We start from the raw sequence: 20,406 nt of genomic DNA on the forward strand, positions 1-20,406 counted from the left end.
TCAGAAGCATTATTACAGCCAGCCAGTGGACACAAAGGAACTCAATCAAAAAAAAAAAAAAAAGATATAGAGGAATCCCTCGAAACGACACCCCACCAGTATCAGTGACTACACGCACAAAGATGTGAGGAGAAGCTGCGAGACGCGTTCTACCAACTTGATGCTCACGCATTACTTCTCGGCGGATCGTATTCCCTTCTTTTTGCCGAAACGATGTGCCCATTCAGAAGATCATTTCCTGCTCGGGTACTGGTAGATGATGATTGCGTGGAATGGAGGTGACGGGAAGGATAGGTCCCGAATATGAGTGAGGTGTAGTACCTATCAACGCATAAGTCTTGAATCTCATTTATCAAAAAAAAAATGTGAAGGAAACGGACAACTCCAGAAGCAACGAAGAAAGAGAGAGAGAGAGGGGAGGAGAGGAGGTTAATAAAGCATGGTGGTGGGCACACAAATTGTACCGAAACCATCCCGTTTGGTTTCGTTATGGTTTGCCTTTCTGAAGAATCACCTGATCAGTTCTGGAGCTTGCGCAGCGTCCGGGCAAGAAGGCATTGTCCAGAAGCAGGGTTGGAAAATCTCCCGAAAACCTCACGGCGGAAAAGCAGCATTTACGCGCTAAGCTTACATTGGTTTGTTGGGCCCAGGAGAGTTTTGCTTTTTGCCCCGACCATGGCTTCTGGCATATTTAACGTTTCACTTTCTCACCCGTCCCGCGGCTAGCCACATTTGCGATGGTTGATTCGGTATGGAAACATATTTTAAGCAGCCCGGTGATTTTGATTCGATGCCCCTTCGAGCTCGGGCACATCCATCGTCATCTTGCCGTCTTGCTTGCCGGCCACCATAATCATTTAACGTTCATTTCCTGCCTTTCCAGCACGGGCGAAGAGGATGTTCTTCTTCCACTGATGCGGTGCCAGAGCATTAGGGTTTTCGTTTTATCATTATCATTGGCAGCGGGCAGGGATGCTTTGTGGGAGCATCGTTTTTTATCCTTCCTGCTTGTTGAAGGCTGCGGTACCTGAAGTTAGTAAACTACTTAAGTGCCTAGGAATGATAATGAATCAGTGAAATCATGTTGTTTGTAGTTTTCATAGATACTTTGAGCTGAGCAGCTAGATTCGCCTCTATCAGAGAAATCATAAAATGAAGAATTTATGCACCTTCTGGTGCTGTTAGATCTTGAATGATTCGATGGGCTTTTGGTAATTTTCAGCACACAAACCACTCACCCAACGTCCAGAAAACACAAAGAACCCAAGGACGCGAACCACAAATCACCAAAACCACAACAACCAGATGGTCTGCAAGCGCGTCTGCTTTTGTATGCAGATTAGTGTCTCCGCTTCCGGTGAGCTTTGTTCGATTTTCCGCAGAACTCACATTAATTCAAACCCCATACCGAAGCCACCCCCCAGTGTGGGGATTTTGCGACTACGTCTGGCAAGAACTTTTATCCTCGTCTTTCGGTACAAGCAATCGGTCCGCTCGCTGACGGATGATTGTTTACCGGGGCAGGGTTTGGAATCGTGTACCATGCGTGCAGCAACTGGACGTCAAATCGAAACTTGACTGATTACATCGACCCGAACCGGAGATAATTCTCTATCTTCAGGTGTGTCTATGGGCTCCGGAGATAATGCACCATCCGCATGGCCGGGCCGTGACTGATTGAGGAACGAAACGGATTTTCGGAGAACGCCAATCACGCCCAAACACGGCGAAATCAGTGGTGATTTGTCTTTTCGTCCGTTGGGTCACTATCTTATCCCGCCAGTAGTTTCCACATCACCGGAGTATCGCCGAGGTTGTGGTAGGAGAGGGCACCTAGAATTACGCGCACTATCTCATCAGCAACCTCGCATGGAAATCATGAAACCATTGTGTCCCAGGTGAGCCGCAGGTGAGACGGTATCGGTGGTGGTACATCCGTCTCGGCGAAACTCGGCGACAAGAGTCCACAACAGTCCATTTGTTCATTCATTCGGACGTTCGTTAGCGGAAGATGCCTAATCATGGTGAGTAATGTTCTGCCGTGTTACTGGCGATGGGGTGTGTGTGTGTGTAGTGCTGCTGCACGCCAGTGTGTGGCAGGGCAACAACATCCGTTTTGTCTCTTGCTCGTATCTCGCATTTGGGTGGCTACTTCTTTGTGCGTTTACAGATTCCCTTGGGTGTTTTTTTGGTGTTCGCTTTTAATCTCGCACCGTCAGAACAGAACCATAACGGAAGCAGGCTGATGATCCTACACGGGACAGATTACATCAACCGGCAAGAGAAAAACCGTATGGGTAGTTCTTATCCGGGAAACGGAACATTCTCCGGAACACCGGTCAGCAGCAATCGACTTTGAAACTACCAAATGTAGAACCCACGTTTAATGCTCGCGTCACTCTCCACCCCACCGGAAGCTGTTGAATGCGACAGAACGAAACTTCGTGCATATAAATAAATTCTATCCCACTAACCAGACCCGTCCGTCACATCGGTGCGATGTCAGTTGCGCCGAAACACCTCTCAGATCTGTGATGTGCCCATGACTCGACACAGATCCTCTGCCTTTTACGAAACGGCCATGAGATGCTGGTCCCATCCTTATCACGCCAACCAGTATGGCGAGTCCGGTACACGTAGCACAGGAAGTGAATTCCATCGGGCATGATTAATTGATTCATTTCTTCTCCTGCATATATCCGACGGTCGTGGACGTGGAAGAAGCGTGAGATTTTTGGGCACACCGTTCGGGACGACCGTCCCTGGGTGCAATCGCAGTGTGTGTGTGTCGGACACAACGGACCACTTTCATTATGTTTGTGCTGGAATTTTATGATCTTCTTTTTTTACTGTATTTGTGTTTGGCTCGGGTCTCTCGGGTGGTAGATGTGGATTGATAGGAGATTGATAGAGGGAAGCGTATGGTTAGGGTTTGGTATGGCATTATCTTTATGTCTTCTTTCTGGGATCTATGTGGCTTAGGTGCATGGAGTTGGAATAATTGGTGAAACCTTGTATAGGTAGAGAATGGGTTTTATCACAGAAGTTTTTTTTCTTACTCCTTCTTTATAGAAATATGTATGTATGGAGTTGAAAGGAAGTAATTCTGAGCTTTATTCCTTGTTGCAAGATCTTTCTTCTTTGAGATTAGAAGAAAAAAGAATATAATAAATGTAAGGATTGGGTTGGACAACCCTGGAAGGCTGGTATATAAAAAGGAGAAGAAATTATCAGGAGTAGAGAGTGTATTATGAACTTCCAAGCGGAGTAGTTATTATATAAACGAACTATTCCTACATTAATTAGAGTTAATATTTATCGAACTCGGTTATCGTCCACTATTGACGATAGATTATAGCTGATCTTTTCGTGCGGCAAAGCTGAAATTATTCGTGGCGTTTGCTTATTGTTTGCTTTTACACAATCTCCAATCACGCTTCAATAGATCCACAACTCCACAACATGATATTCAGCTACCGTTGGCAGTGCATATACACAAATCACCAAAATCCTTTCACTTCTCACGCAATCCATACCGGCTCGTCTAGATACACATGAGGTAGAGCATAAATCATACGCAAAACTATGCAAATGCCCTTGTTATGGAGTGTCTCGCTAAAGTGGCAAGTGCACCACCAAACGCAAGTTAGTTGTGTGTATTTTGCCCTCTTCTGTATCTATTCGCCGCCCATCGAACCCTTCCGGGAAATCTAATAAAAATAAAAGTGAAACCGTTTCACTGGCAAGGCGGGCAAGGTTTATGAAAATAGATGCAAACAACAAAACGCTCACCAGTAAGATATGCGCAACTCTGGCTGCACAAGATCGCACGATCGCGTTGGATCGCGGCCTGCCAAATGCACCACATCAACGCGACTGTACAGTGGGTTGCATATCGATGATGATAAGCGTTGGAGCCTGGTTTGGATCGGCCACAACGTTCAAGCATTAAAGCGCACACTCGGACTGTTTCCCACGATACGATACTGCGTGCTTTGGGGCTTTTTCCCCCCATCATCCCCCTTCTGACGGGGTTGATTTGTTTGCTCCGCATGAAGTCTCTTGCCAGCACCGTTCCCGTAAGCAAGGAACTTCCTTCCCTTCCATCCACATCGTTTAAATCATTCGTTATGCTGGTTCTGAGATGCCCTTTAAACTACACTCGCTATCCTGCCCGATAGTGTTGAACCAACAAAGGCAACAGGCATCCCAGCGATAAACTGAAACCGTTTCAGCCACCCCAAGGTGTGGGGGTGCTCGGAGCGAAGTGAGTTCCTCGTAACAAACACAAGCAAGCACTCCCGCAAGTCGGGTCGATCGCGTTGCTGAATCTTTTCTTTTTTTTTTGTGTGTGTGTGGTTATGCTTGTCCATTCACTCTTTCTATGCTCGGCTTTATGCTGCTTTCGGTGCTGTGGGAGCGCACATAAACTGGTCGCGCCCGCGTCTGGAGTCTGCCGGTCAGCAGACGCAAAAGCATCGAACGGCAGGCGACCGGCGAGATCGTTCGTGGTTGCGTACGATCGGTGGTGCCGCTTTACGATCGAGCCGTGGACGAATGGGCTTTTCGCTTTCGCAACTTTCGTCGCACCGTTTGATGTAGGGGGGGATAAAGCGTTGGAAAATATAAAAATGAATGAATGAAGGTGCGAGAAGTCAATTACACTTTCGCTCTCTACGAAAACAGGACTTGTGAAGACAGCATCGCAGTGGCGTCAGAAGGTCATGATGAGTGCCAATTCTAGGTGATGTGCTTAGGGTCTCTTACTTGGTATACGATCAATGCATCACAGTTTTAGATTCTGGTTTTGTTTTAGGAATTCTTATCACAAATCCTAAATTTTTATCAAACTTTAATCACTATTAGTCTTTATTAGTCGTGCCGCGCTTCCAGAGACCTACAGTTCCTTATTAAATATCGATTCCTCGATGACAGGGTGTTCTTTCCTGGATCTTGATTCTTGGATGTCAATTCCCAGCATTTTCGTGGACAAATATGGCCACGTAGACAATCATAAACAGTATTTTACTGATGGACAGAATGGACCTCAGAGAATGGTACTGGTGTCGGTGTTTTTAACACAACCACGGAAGTTTTTCATAAACTAAGGCAACCGTGCTCAATTTATATTGCTGAGCTAACCTCAATATTTTTCGCACTACTCCTTATTATTGCCAGACCGCCATATGAGTATTTTATCTTCACAAATAGCCTTACCCTGTTGAAGCACTCAAATCAGTGAAGTCTGTTAAGCGCCCAGACTATTTTGTTCTAGACTATTCCAATTTTAGAAGTCGTAAGCTCCTTGTTTGATAAAGCGTTTCGCATTTCGCTTGTATAGATTCCCTCTCATTCTGGTATCGCTGGCAATGAGAAAGTGGATGAATTGGCAAAAAGAGGTTCTACTGAAGGTGGGGTCTATGATAGACCGATCCTCGTTCGAGCATACCCATTCTCCTCAGGAATTCTGCCTAGCCCGTTGGCAGAATCTCTGGGATACAGATGATCTAGGAAGATTTTATCACTCAATTTCACCAAAAATCTCCTTACGACCCTGGATTGATGGGTTCTTTTAAGTGAAGGTAGAGCTTTCATCCGCATGATGTCAAGGCTCATGTGCAATCATTTTTTCAAAACCCCAAAGATACGACAACAATTGAATGGACTGGATCCCGACACACCACAAGCAAAGCACTATAAACCGATTATGCCTGGGCATAAGACAGTTTGGTAGGAGGAAATGTCTTTTAACGAATTAAATGTTTGTAAACCTCAGTCGAGACCTCGCTCGACAATACGGCACAGTCCGTAGTACATTAAATAAAATAACAAAAGTCTTAATATATATAGTCTTAAATAAATAAAATAGTCTTTATTGGTCTTACGTCATATTGTTTTCATGCCTGTAAACGTTACGATTGCATTTGTAAGACAGCAAGACCACCCCGGGCGTTACATACACCCAGCGTTACACTGTAAAGCATCCCTTCTTTGTCGCGGAGTCGAATTCTCTTCCTTCCGTCTGATCACCACCACAATCTTTCCCATTTGGGTTGCATCGCGATAGAATTAATGATCTAACCGGACGGGACACTGGTGACATTTCCATCGGGCGGCGGACGGTACTCAACCGTCGAAAAACCGGGCGCCGTGGCCACGGCCACGAGTTATTGCCAAGAATAATTCCAAAGCTCCGGGTGGCAAAAGTTCACCTTTAACCTCTGCCGTACGCCAATCCGGGAGTGGCTACGGAGATGTTTTAGCGGAGATTTGTCATCTTTTCTTCCTTTTCTTCATACAAAATCTGTTATACGATCATGTTACGGTATGGCGCTGAAATGTTGCAACGTCAATTTCCATAGTTCAAAATTTGGTTTCAAACTCGATCGACTACGAAACAGAGAGGCAGAGGGAGAGGCGGTATGTTCGATCTTTTCGTCACAGCAAGCAAGCAACAGCAACAACCAGTGCTCCAAACAACTAACGTCCCATATTTAAAATGTCGAACTCGTTCTAGAGACCGGTGCTGAATTAATCATTACCGCTTTTTTTTATGTATCGCGTTTTCATGCTCATGATCGTGATTCTCTTCCACAGCCCACATTCACACAACTCACGTTGCAATGCACGATCGATAGCACATGATCTTTATGCCAAAATTTGTGAGTCGTATGATAGGTGACTAGGCACCCATTACCAGCCTTTTGGAATTAGGAAAAGCCGAACCCTGGGGATGGAAACCGATAGGGCACGAGTGTGAGTGAAGGAGAAGAAAAAAAATCAGTACACTTCTACACCGCCGGCTGCACATCAATCACCCGGGGGTTTCGTGTTAATTAACAGTTACCACCGGTACGAAGCCGCCGAGACCGGTGTGTGTGTTTGTAGGGGTAGGAAAGATCCTCGAGCTGTGGCCACCCGAGCCTTCCCCACCGTTACCATCCCCGACCGAACCGTCCAACCTAGCCTTAATTAGCTGATTATCGTCAGTTTTTGATCGGTATTTTCCTTCCTATTACGCTACACTACTCTACCACAACCGACCAACCGTCTTTTCGACTTTAAGGCACCTGGGTTTGCTCGTAGCGGCAATAGTCGCGGAGGGGAGCTGTATCGAATCATAATCGATTATGCTCACACATAGGGTACGGCGCGAACTATATTGCGCCCGGCGGGCGGGCGTCTCAAGTACCAACACCCAACCCGTCTAGCGTCTGCTTTTCGTGTGTTCGGTCTGTGTTTTTTTTTGTTGAACGTCTGGGTTTAGCTTTGCAAACATTACTTCCTTCCTGCATTGTTATTGGGTTCATTAAATAAATTCGTGATTGTAGCTACGTCACCTTTTTTTTTGCACATTTCCAACCGATACCGATCGGAAGTTGCAATAGCGATTATGTGATCGATCGTTTGTGTATGTGCTTTTTTTTTAATAAACCATAAATCGTGCAAATTGTGCATGGTGAAGGGTGCATTAGAGCGTACTGTAATGTATGGTATCTCACCTAAAGTTAAATAGTAATTATGGATGCGTTTAAATAAGAGAACGTTGGGTGTAAATGTAAATTTATGTTTATAAAGCTGAAATATCGAACGGATAACATTACTTGCAGAAGCTGGAAGTAGCTAACAGGTGTTATAAAATGATCATTAAAACAATTCCGTTAAAACACAAACGGAAACACACCAACTCACCAAAAATCAGCCCAACACGAACACGACGGGAGTTGTGTAGTCAAAAAGTCATTAACCTAAACAGAGTTGGGAAATCAAAAAAAAACAAAAAACGATCCACTAAGGAGTTTTCCAAATGGCTCCAATAATGACCAATTTAGGTTGGGAGGAATTGTATGCAAAATAATGAAAAAAAAACCCCTTCCAACTCCTCCTCTCTTCCACGTCGGTAATCTCTAACCGGCTCGACTGGAGTGGAGTAACGAAGCAAGTACTACGGTTTCATCACCAGCGCTCCTCCAGCGGCACAAACCTGACGGCTCATCAACGTTATGGACAGTCTAATAAAAGTGTAATGTACACGGATCGGCTATTTATGATTTTTTTTGTTGTTCCCTCGTTTCACTGATTTCCTAGCATTTGCCGTACGCACGCACTTCCTCCAATGTCCGCCTTGTCATTGGGCGTTCAATCCTAACCATTTTGCCAGCACTCGCCCCACACACGCACACTCTTCTAATGCCACCCATTTTGCAGCTTGTTTACGAAGCAAACATATTTATTGGTAAATATTATTTGCATTAATTAAACATTTAATTGCATCTATCGGAAAACGGCAACGGCGCTATGGCCCGAGGAAGAGGAACCCCGTACGCGTCCGTCGTTGTTACACTGCTTTTACGATCAATTATGAAGGAAAGCGGTTTCGTTGGCTTTTCTTCGTCGGTTTTCGTGTACGCAGGCGATTCAAACACAGACTGGATGAAGCCTAATGGGGATATACCCATCAAACCATGTAGCAACAAACATACAACACCCACTGACGAACCAAACAAAAAAAAAAAGCTACCAAACATCCTGAACAAACGAAAGCCCGAACTCTGTAGTTGGGAGTGTTTTTTTTTTGTCGTTATTAATTTTCCCTGCTTATTGCCTTGTTTTGAAACATGAGAAGATTTCAATAAATGAAAGAGGTGCATTGAATGAGTCTTCCCGCCGCCGTGGGCACACGGACAAGTGCCGGCCGGTTGGTTCAACTGTTTATTTGCGTGCGCAGGAAATGAACGATGTCGCCGAGAGCGGAGGAGGGATTTTGATTGAGAGATTGTCAAAACATGTTTCGCTTTTTCCGCTTGCCACAACCACGCGAAATCCAGCTCTCTACACCGCTGATCTCTAAATGGGAAACTATGGATCAGATAATCTGAGATCCACGGGGCCGAATGGTTAATAAGCAGCAGAAATCTTCTTGCGGGCGCTGCGTGAATCATTTATGCAATGAAAGTAGTGGAAGTAGTAAAGATCAAAGAATTTGCCGTATGCAAGCACCAATCAGTGTCGCTGCCAACGCGGGTAGAACCAACGCTTGCTATTCAAACCGTAAAAGAAGGACGCAAATCATTTACGTTGATCACGCTCTCTCGGTGGACGATTACGTACAGGCCGGAAAGTTCAAAGGACAGTAGGGAGTGGGGATCACGAGTGTGCCAAAATAGGGCACACCTAGCAGAGGACAAGGTTGAGATTATGGGAGAGGAAAGAGATCCTGACTAAAGTAGCAGACATTTAATTAGGGAACGCATATCTTGATCCGCTCTGGTCCATATATTTTTCTCCAAACAGATCTTTGCTGAAATAATATTCAATGTCAGACCCTCATTAATTGTACGTATTACTAACGTTTCCACTATCTGTCATCCCCTCTTCTGCTACAGGAAATACTCGCCGAATCTTCCGTAAAGTTGGAAAATTTGATTGCTTCGTCGCCCGCGACGCTTGCGCTGAAAGCGTCAGCCGAACAGGACGCGATCGCTGCCCTGCAGGCGCTGCGCAACAATAACAATCATACAAAATCAGTTACCTCAGTACTTAGTAAAACGCATCTACAAAACCTGGAAGCAAACGCCGTATCTGTGATCCCCATCGAGAGTATGAAACTTACTTCCACCGGCGTACTACATCAGCCGACAGCGACGACTACCATCATCCATCAGCAAGAGGAGCCGCAACAGCAATCGCTGCAACTATTTCAGCAGCAGCAGCAGCAGCAGCCAACCAACCTACCAAAGCAGCCGCTTATACAGGTGCGCAACCTGACGCAGCTGCAGAAGGAGCATCTCGAGACGGCCGAGGTGTTGATGGACATCAGCAAGAAGGCCATCATCTCGCCGCCAAGCTCGAACCCCCAATCGCCTAGTCTGCTCGCGGAGCAGAAGCAGCAGCAGCAGCATTCGCTACAGTATCAAATTAATATTAACAATCAGCATACACAGCAACCGCAAAGTATTAAATCTTCTGTGATAAAGGTAATTTCAATTTCTTATTGATTGCGTGCGAGATGTACTAAAATTTGTACTAAAAATTGTGTTTTTTTTTCAGCCACACGAATACCTTTTGAACAATCTAAAGCGTACCCCTAGCAGCGAAGAGATGGATCTGACGATGAAGCGATTGAAGGTGGAACCGAACCTGGTCCTTTCGCCCGCGGTACCGGCCACCACGCTAGTGAAGAAGAACTTCATCAAGCGGGAGAACATCATCGAGCAACTGGCGGCAACCGTGGCCGACGATCAGGCGAGCCAGCACAGTGACAGTGTGGACAGCAGTGACTCGGGCCGGTTGCAGATGGACATATCCTCGCAGGATGCACACTCCGAGTGTACCACCGACGAGCTTAAGTTGCGCAACAGTCTTCACCTCAACAACAACAACAATCACCTGCATCAGCACCAGCAACAGATGGATCAGCTTGGGCGCGAAACCCCGGACAGTATGAATTCCATCGAGGAGCAGCAGCAACACCATCACCAGGCAGTAGCAGCAGCTGCGCTAGTATCCGCTGTTCACCAGATTCCCTTCGGCAGCTTACCAGATGCGTCCGATCCGACGATGGCACAATTATGGCAGACATTGGCGCAAAATACGAGTAAGCTCTACGAGTTAGCACCCGACGGTGGAGATGGTTGTTTACTAACTTATTTTTCTTTTGCTTGTTTAGGTCTCATCGTGAACGGTAGGGATAATGAAACGACAGCCTTTTTACGAAAGATGATCAACGCACAAAATCACGGCATTCAGTTTGCACCGTCCGTAGTACCGGTCGGTACAGGGTTGGCACTGCTCAAGGTACGCATCTGCACGCAGTCAACAACATCATAGCTGGTGTTTATGTTAACATTTTCTTGTACTATCCTTCAGCAAAACGATATCATCCGGCACAATCAAACAGGCCAGAGCGGTCGCCGAAAACAGTCCTGCCCAATTCGAACACCCGTCGAAGGTAACTCTCCCAACTCATCTCTGGACAACAATGGCATTAGTGGAGCGGGTGCAGTTTTGAAGCTCGCCACCGGCAAGAGTGCGACCACCGGCAATGTGCTGTTCCGCGTGGCGGAACACTCCAGCTCGTTGAAGTCTTCACCTCAAAGTGCAGGGACGGCTCGGTCCGAAGCGAATAGTACCGCATCCGGTAATAGCAGTCCTCAGCTACTACACCCCAAATCCTCAGCTCAACCACAATCTCAGCAACAGCAGCAGCAGCAGCAGCAAAACTCTCAGCAGAAGGACATGTCCTGTACAAACTGTGGCACGACAACTACCACCATCTGGCGGCGGAACATCCGCGGTGAGATGGTATGTAATGCTTGCGGTCTGTATTTCAAGCTGCACGGTGTGAACCGTCCGCACACGATGCGCCGTGACACGATCCACACGCGACGACGACGTCCGAAAGGTGATAAAAGCACACGAAGAAGTAAGTATTGGAGATGCTGTTCAATTTTAATATCGGAAGGCATTGTACTAAAAAAAAACCGTTCTCTTTGCAGAATCTATCAAGCAGGAAAACGGAGACATCGTGGACAATGGCGTAGAAACAGCTGTTGATCTACAAACCCTGCAAAACCATCTAAAAGCACTACACGAAGCTGCTCGCAGTACGCCACCCAACTTAACCATGCCACCTGTAAGTATTTCACCGACAGTTTAGAAGGAAAATCATTGGTTAAGTTTTAATTGTATCCGAATTTGTCGACATTTTTGCAGGCCTTCCAACATTATCTGCGTGCGACGCAAAACTTCGATCCGAACGGTAGCGGCGAGCTACTGGGAGGTGATGGTGGTGACGATAGTGGGCCCGAAAATGATCTGGATTCGTGCAACCTGCCCCTCAATCTGGTGGCCACGCAGCTAGGTAGCGATTCGTCGCAGCACTGACGGAAGCTTCCTACGGGGCAACAGCGCCCGGCAGTAGCAGTTGCTGCAGCAGGTGACCAAAATTCTAAACCCTTGACTAGGCGCCCTTTGAACGGGAGCACCACTAAGAAGGGCACCCGCACGGCAAAGGCACCGGTAACGGAAGCGGTACTATCCTGTGAGAAGAAAGGAGTGATTTAAGGAGCAGAGATTTGTTGGTTATTACAACCAAATTGCTACTATAACTACTAATATTATCAGCTAGAAACTGCAAAACAACAAACACCCGCTCCTACTTATTAGCTCGCTGCTATTGGCGACAACAACTACTTAGCTGCTACGTTCCGACCACAGAGACCACAGAGCAAAACAAAATTAAACAAAAAACCCCGCAAATACTCGTTTATTGGAAGCAGTCAGAATAGGACGGCGAGGCAAAAATACTGCACGGTTGAGAGAAAATTGGAAATTTAAATTTAGCAACCTTAGACAACGTGACAGCAGAGAATGCGCGAACAAATTCGATCGGCAACTGAAATACTCCATTAGTGACGTCCGTTTTATGATTATATATATAGAAGTGCGTTGGAAGTGGGTGGTACAGCACAGAAAATTGTAAAGAAAGGGAGACAGAGGGAGCGAAAGAGAGAAGCGACAGAAGGGAGGCAGAGAGAATTGATCGTTGATTGATAATTATTATACTAGAGGACAGTATTTATTACCTTTTAACGAAAAAAACAAATCCTAGACCAGGACAATATTATTGATACAATTTAAGTGGACGGCAAAGGCGAGCGTCCGCATACTTAGCGGAAATAGATACAGCCACAGCTACACGGAACAAGCACGCAATTACACGCGAAAACAAAGAGACTAACCTACAAGCAAACGCACGCGCTCACTTGCGCACCTTTCACACTCTGCTGGAAAGGTAAAGGGAGCGACACACACTCACACAGAACGTCTTATACTAAAAAGCGGCAAGAAACATAAGCAATAATGATCTAACCAGCTCCGTCGCCGTGAAGGAGTGTTACGTACGGCATAAGGCGAACCCCACACCAAGGGCAGCATGATGTATAGCATTGTAAGGTAGTAGAGTATTTTTTAAGCATCAGTTTTTACATACGTTGTGACGATTGAGTACGTTAATGAGCAAAAGAAAACCCCATCCTACTTGCATGGTACATACTTACATTTAGATATATTACTTTCATTTTAACGTCATTTTAATCATACTTGAGCAAATAGATGTTAAGGGAGGATTAGCGATGGGGAGCTTCCATGCACTTGGAAGCTTGGTTTGGAACAATCGTTCGTCTTTTTAGAACAGCAACGGTAGCGAGTGTCAGCGGAGATTATTTCTGTTTGTGATTGGAAGTTAATTTAGAACAGACGCGATTGTTTTAACAGTATGTTTCCGTTCGTGTGCAGTTTATTAGTTTTCTGGTTTGTTTAATGTAGGGGGTGTAGGCAAAGATCCAGCTTTACACGTCAATTTTTGCTACTTATCAACCAATCATTGAACGGTTCATGCGTTCTTCATCTTATGCGGAAGAATTTGTTTCATTGTTCCCGATGTACTAGGGAGCAAGAAAAAAAAACAAACGAAAAACCAATTGTGATACGGATACGATGTGTTGTGCGTTGGAGGAAACGATAGGAAAGGGAAGTAGAAAGTGCAAAGGAGAATATACTTTAACACTTAATACAAAAAAAAACACACGAACACACCCCCCACACACACACGAGCGCACGAGCGTGAAAACTCCGGTGCGATGAAAAAAATCAAAATTATATAGGAAAAACGTGAACAATGGCCAACTCTCTCGCAATCACAAACAAAAACAAGGGCAAAGAACCTGGCATAACAAATGGCGCTCTCCTAGTTTGTAGCATGATAATCATAGAAGGAATCTCTTCAATTTTAAACACAAAACACATACTTATCAAAAAAGTCAAAGTACCATCTTGAACAGTTTACAAAATCGCTTTAGTGCAACGCTCATCCCAATATGGAAACACAGAATCTCTTTTCTGGTAGCTTATTTTTTCGACGTATCGATCGAAACGATCGTTTCACGCTTTCGCTTGTTTTCTGTTTTACGCCAGGCGCATACCTGCCCGGATCTAAGAAACAAGCTTAACAACAACACTGGACTTAATTAGATTTCTAACTTTCGTAGGTTTAGATGTGGACAGTAGTGTGCTAGCGTGGTTTTTGACACCAGCCAGCAAAACACGTAACTTATCGATTTTATGTTATCAACCAATTTATCAAACGCGGTCTCGCGAGGACTCTTGGTGGTTGGTTGGATGGTTAAAAGGTTTGAAACAGTATTTAGTAAGGTAAGACATGACGGAACGTAAACAGTATCCATGACGCAGGCAACCAAAAACCAAAACCGGAACAGTAAACAGCCATTGATAAATTGATCCGTCCGTCGTTCCATTTGAAAGCTTTTTGCTTCCGACCCAGGAACTGTTGGGAAAATGTAGCTTGTACTGACCAAGGATTCGCTTAACGAAAAACGGCCATGGCAAACATTTGGCAATTTCGATCATCTCTTCACCAACCCCCATCTATCAGGAACGACAATTCTAGTCGAACAGCAGAAGGTTTTTGTATGTTTTTTTTTTCTTTACATATGGCATTAACGACCATCATAACACGCCCTCCCCATCCTTCAAACCAAGAGTTCTTCGGACACTAACATAAATCCTCGATCCGTCGATGTGTGTACTTATTTTGCCCGTTCCGTACGAATGCATCTTAATTTCCAGAGCCAAAAGCAAAACAATGTTCAGCGCCATTTTCCCATGTGTCCTTAACCAATGGTTACCAATATTTAAGTTCGTTCTCCCATTTCATTTCACAATTTAGTCATACTTTACCGTAACGTGCATAACATGACAGCTTATTTTAATGGTAGTAAACCATTAAATTTGTGTTTTTTTTTATCGACAAACCCTGCGAAGATAAAGAGCAACAAAAGAAAAACAAAACATTTTAATACCCCGTAAGCTTTAAACCACGTGCACACACAATGCTAAACGAAGGGCCAGTTACTGTGTAGAACGCAATCCAAAAGCAGCTTAGACAGACCTTAGAATGAGAACAGTGAAGTGCGCAAAAAAAACGACAAACAAATGCGGGATCTCCAATCACTCCCATCTAGTAAAGGACGGTTGTGTTTAAACAAGAGGAAGAAAAAGATAAGAATGGCGCCAAAATGAAGATAGGAAACAGGAGTAGTAGTGGTACTGTTGTATGCATATGATTGACCAGTTGTTTACCAGTTTTTTTTTTAAATACGAACCTACGAGTACGAGAAACGTATCTTATTTCCTATCGCATAGCTAGTTCTTAAGTTAAGTTCGATCGGCTTACATAAACTACTACAAAAAGGGAAAGAAAAACAAGTGTGTCAGTAGTGTTAAGAAATAGTGTAGGACAGTTGTGTAAGCGCAATTCACACATCCGGACCAAGAGAGTCGCGTGTTGCAGCGACACAATGATTACACTTTGTTGTTTGTAAGGTATGATGTTCCCTTTTGGTTTTTTAAGTGGAAATTTGGATATTGCACATATTTGGAACAAGTTTTCTTTACAAACACTATTTGTCCTACCAAATAGATGTTATTTTCCGTTGTTCAAAAGTGCTCGGCCCACGTTGTACTAAAAGTGTACTAAAATTTTCCACATGGTTCAGTCTCATGAGAAACGTAATAGATTTTTTTTGTAAGTTGTACTCACATAACACACCAGCTTGTTCATTACAAGACGATACAGAGACATAATGCAAACAGCAATGCAAGCACACTGTTGTAATTAGTTTCTCTACTTTTAATAACTTCTGTAATTTTTTTTTCTTGTTAAACTAATTGGCCAAATGACTAACATTGTAGCGACTATTATTTGCCAGCGATCTCCAAGTTCTTCAAGTACGAAAGCTTCACAAGAATGATGCTCCTCCTAAATCCCAATTGTTAGATGCAAGATGCATATTATATTCGTTCCCATTTTTTAAATGTTATGAGCCCAACCACAATCTTCCAACATGCGGAGAAAGCGAACGGGGAAAGGAGATATTATAATCCAACGCATGTTAAATTATTGAGCTCATTCGCTTCCGTCGGCAATGACAGGCGTTAGAAATGCAACCGATTTAAGATAATTTCGTAACAAGGCAGTATTGTTTTGAGCTTAGAGCCACAACACAAACACCACACACACGGAGACAGACAGCATACGTATGGTACCAATGTCATGACTTAAACGCGCGTTGTCACTACACTTAGGCAACTCATCCCCATTCTCTGCACCGCATACTTACAAACACTACTAGCAGCGGCATTGGAATCTCACAGGGATCTATAAGTAAGACTTTGCTTTTATTCAAATTTAAAACTATCCACAAAGGCAGCAGCACAGTTCTACTTAAGTAGCGTTCAAGACGCCATTTTTTTCTCCTCTTTGCTGTATGTATTTTTTGTACATCTGCCCCTAGTAAGCACGAAGGACGACAGTCGCTTTTCATCTCATTATCATGCACAGAAGAGTACCACAATTAAGATTACCAAGCTTAAGATTATCGTTTATGAGTAATTCCTTTATTCGTCCACATCATTCGCATCATCTTCCCATGGTCCCATGAATCATTCGCCGGCCGTGTGCATGTATTTATTTGTTAGATATTAAAAAGAAATTACGCAAACGGCTTACCATTTACCACCGGCAGAAGACGGGAGAACGACACATTTATCGGTGCGATTAGATGGAAGAGTTCTTAAAACTCCTTTCCTCGCTAACGCGCATTCGCACGCTTGGAACATAAGGAACAGCGATTGTTCTGTTCTTCTCTTTTTTTTTAACTCAAATTAGTATCGTAAGTAGAAAAGTATTCCCAACAGCGTCTATACGGCATTACTAAAACAACAACCGACCGACTTACCACATTTTGTTAATAACTTTGCCCAGCCACACACATGCCGGTGGAGTTCACCTCGTTGCTGGCATTGCTGTGCATTCATGCAAGAAAGATTTCGTTCGCTTTTCATTATCATTAACCGTTAAGCTTCCACTTTGATTAAAAAGGGATGAGGATGAGATTGTGAATAAATGAGATTAACGAGTTGTGTAGAGTCGTGAACACACTGGTGGGTCGGGAGATGGGAACCAAGCGCGATGCATACAGCACATGCAAAGAAAACCAAGAATTTAAACCATGATAATGCATATGAAACCTAGAGCTAAGCGAAGGGATGAAACTCCCTTCACCGCCCATCCCCCTCCCCCCTACACACATACACACACATACACGGAAACTTACCCAGAGCTGCAACCACTACTAGTACTACTATTACTACTATTATTATTGTGTAATGTTGCTCGGCCTGTTTTATTTTGTCTGTCCGTAGGTATTATATTTGCAAAATAATGCAGCTCTGTAGCGAAAAATTAAACAAACCCCCACCCCCCTCCTCCTCCCCCCACAAACTAGAGAAGCTGCTGTGGCACAGCAAAACAGACATAGTTCTGTTCTAGTATTTAATGTGCTACGGTGGAGCAGTGGAGCGAGTATGGTATGCGTGCGTGCGCGAGCAAAGAATTGACCCACAGTGTACTACCCCGCTACCCTACTACTAATGCTACGCGAAGTTACGATTAAGTTTAAGGGAAATTTAATTTTTAATTGCTACCCAAACCCGTTACTTCCCCGGAACAGAAGAAAACAAAACAAAAGGCACACTCCGCTCGGTACGCATACGCGCGGGTTGGTGGCCGTGTATTTTTGTGTCCCCTTTGCCCTTGTCCCCGTCTTACTTACTCGTTAGTGTAACTATAATGGATTATTTTATTAATATTATTTTTATCGTTTTTTTTAGTAAGAAAAGCGTATTTTTTGCAAAAAATATAAACAAGTTTTTAATTGAAGTGATGTGTGTTTTCGTTTCGTTTTGTCTGCGTGTATGTTTTCGGTGCTCGGTTTGTAATCCTTGAATGTTGTACACGTTCTTCTTGTTTCGTATTATTTTTTATTAATTATTCTTACTTTGTTATTTCTTTTATCTTTTTTTCTTCTTTCGTTTTAGATTACTATACCCTAACAAACGCTGATAAAAAGGGCAGGTAAGTTGGTAGAGAATAAAATGCAATTTCTGGGCGAACAAACAAAGCGAATAAGCGAGATAGAGGCAAAAAAACGGAAAACATGTGATCTATTAATGGCTTTTGCGACTGACTGATGAAGTAAAGAGAATAGGGTGCACGGACCGATTCACATATTGATGGTAGTGAACCCCGAACATGGAAAAAATTGATCGATAAGCAACAAAACGGATCAGCAATCATTGGCAAATTGTGAGAGTGCATCTTTCAACAGAACATTAAACAATCATACATTACATAACTTGTTTTTAAGCTCGCTAAGGTTACGGGAAGGTAAAGAAGGGTAGTAGGAGTAGACATACCCCACTAGAGTTACTGATATTTTTTAAAACATAGTAAGTAATCCGCTAAGCTAAGCTAAAGGTCATCCAATGTTTAAACTTTGGCGATACGTTGAAAGAATGGTTAAAATTGAACAAATAAGATAAAAAAAAGGTGGAACACATATTATATTTATACACAACTATGATGGAAGCGAGAGCAAACCGCGCAAGTAAATGCCTGAACGAATGCAAGCATTACCCGTTACGGAAAAAGGATTTTCAAAATCTACAAAACTATTAGCGGTTGAACATGGCAAGGGTCGTGAATGCGTGCAGTAGCGCGGCATGGTTTATGATAAGATAAGCAATTAAAGAATTAAAAAGAAAGTAAAAACAAAGGAGAAGAAAAGAAAAACATACTAAAAACAAATGAAAATGCTTCAATTTTTGCACGAATGCCTTAAACATTAAAGTGTACATACAAAGTATATAAGGACAGGAACAAAACACACTATTTAAGAAAGGAAAGAAAACAAATAGCTCCCCAAAAATCAAGTTTAAACATTGCAAACAGACAAGCAAATGGAACATACATTCACTACTATGGGGAAAACGCAAGACCCATTAAAACACACACACACACACACACACACACACACACACACAAAAGTATCATAAGCGAGCCCTAGGAACGTTAGGCAACATAATCCCTACACACTTGCGAATTGTAGCGACTGATATAGAGAGTTAAACAATCAAACAAATTAGGTCTGCCCCTTTACTCCTCTGCTCTGTTTCTTCATTTTTTCCACATCCAACGAACAGCAGGAATCCTGTTGAAGGCACTCACCGACGTGTGTGATGTAAGGAAGCACCAATAAGGTAGTGCATTTGCACCCTCTCAATCTCTGTAGAAACGAGTAGTAGCTACAAATGCGCATACCAACTTCCTTTTTATCGCAACAAGGCACAGGTGAAGGTAGATAGCACCCATCTAAATCGCCACTGTACCACACAAAGACACACTTTCAAGCTCAAGGCTCAGCCAGGGGACGTTAAATTATAAGAGTTTAATGAAACCATGTTTCCCCAACATCCAACCAACACATCGAACAAATGTTACGTTTGAGATACCAAAAGAAAATCCATTTTTTGCCAGAGGATTTGCAGAGGACATACAGTATTCCTAAAGGACGAAGTTCTACTCTGCCACGCTTTGTACCACGTACCAAAAAGATGGACCCCGCGCAAAGGGAGAAACTTTAGTTTAAGTCAGAACGATAGGGCTAAAACTTTACAAAGTAATGTAGTAATATTAGTTTTTTAGAAGCTTTCTTCGAGAGAAGAAGTAAAAATAGATGCAAAAACACTCTCACACACACACATTCTCCCACAGCCGCAAACAAAAACTAGAAAGCCAAGAACAAAATCCTTACAATCTGCGATGTTGAGAGAGCCAGTTTGAAAATTAAAAACAAAAAATCTGCTAAAAGCACATGCCCGAACAAGTAAAACACAAGTATAATAAGGGGAACCAGAACAAAAAAAGAACTACTTACAACTAGTGATACAACGTTTAAGCGCAAGCCACAGTAGTAGCGAAGGGCATTAAAGTTAGTGAGAGATGCAAAACAAACAAACAAATAAAAAAATCTATATTACCAATCAATCCATTATATATTTGCTAAAAATACGGTGAGAAATAAAAACAAAGTTATTGAAGCAAGTAAAAAAAGCCCTTACAAAACAAAAGCAAAAAAGCAAAATGAAAGGCAAAAAGCAAACATCTAAACGCATTACGCGACTCGATAAAAGCATTAAAAAGGAATGATTGAAAAACAGAGAACAATTAGAGAACACACACAAATACACAAGCGACACACAAGAACACAACATAAAAGTAAGAAATCGAAACGATAGGATTTAACAAATATTTTTTTATGAATAAAAATTTCAAAAATCAAACCATATGTGCTTATCTCCCGTTATTGTAATTTGCTTTATTACAATTCTTTTTTCTTGTTGAAAATAGACTTACATTACAAACTGTAAAGTGTTCAAGTATATTATAATAAGCATTAGTTCTTGTAATAATTTTTTTTATGC

General features: G+C 43.2%; 1 protein-coding gene across 1 annotated transcript in view; it reads left to right on the forward strand.

Annotated features, from left to right (window-relative positions):
* The window catches only part of LOC128301449 (probable serine/threonine-protein kinase DDB_G0282963), a 209,150-nt gene extending 191,347 nt beyond the window's left edge, over window positions 1-17,803 (forward strand). The window contains exons 3-8 of the mRNA XM_053037939.1: window positions 9,387-9,977; window positions 10,051-10,597; window positions 10,670-10,797; window positions 10,870-11,425; window positions 11,499-11,635; window positions 11,716-17,803. Coding sequence (XP_052893899.1) covers window positions 9,387-9,977; window positions 10,051-10,597; window positions 10,670-10,797; window positions 10,870-11,425; window positions 11,499-11,635; window positions 11,716-11,886 — 2,130 coding nt within the window. The 3' untranslated portion in view covers window positions 11,887-17,803. The remainder of the gene's footprint in view (window positions 1-9,386; window positions 9,978-10,050; window positions 10,598-10,669; window positions 10,798-10,869; window positions 11,426-11,498; window positions 11,636-11,715) is intronic.
* Window positions 17,804-20,406: the final 2,603 nt, after the last annotated feature.

This window comes from Anopheles moucheti, chromosome 3 (genome assembly GCF_943734755.1).
Source record: "Anopheles moucheti chromosome 3, idAnoMoucSN_F20_07, whole genome shotgun sequence".
NCBI lineage: Eukaryota > Metazoa > Arthropoda > Insecta > Diptera > Culicidae > Anopheles > Anopheles moucheti.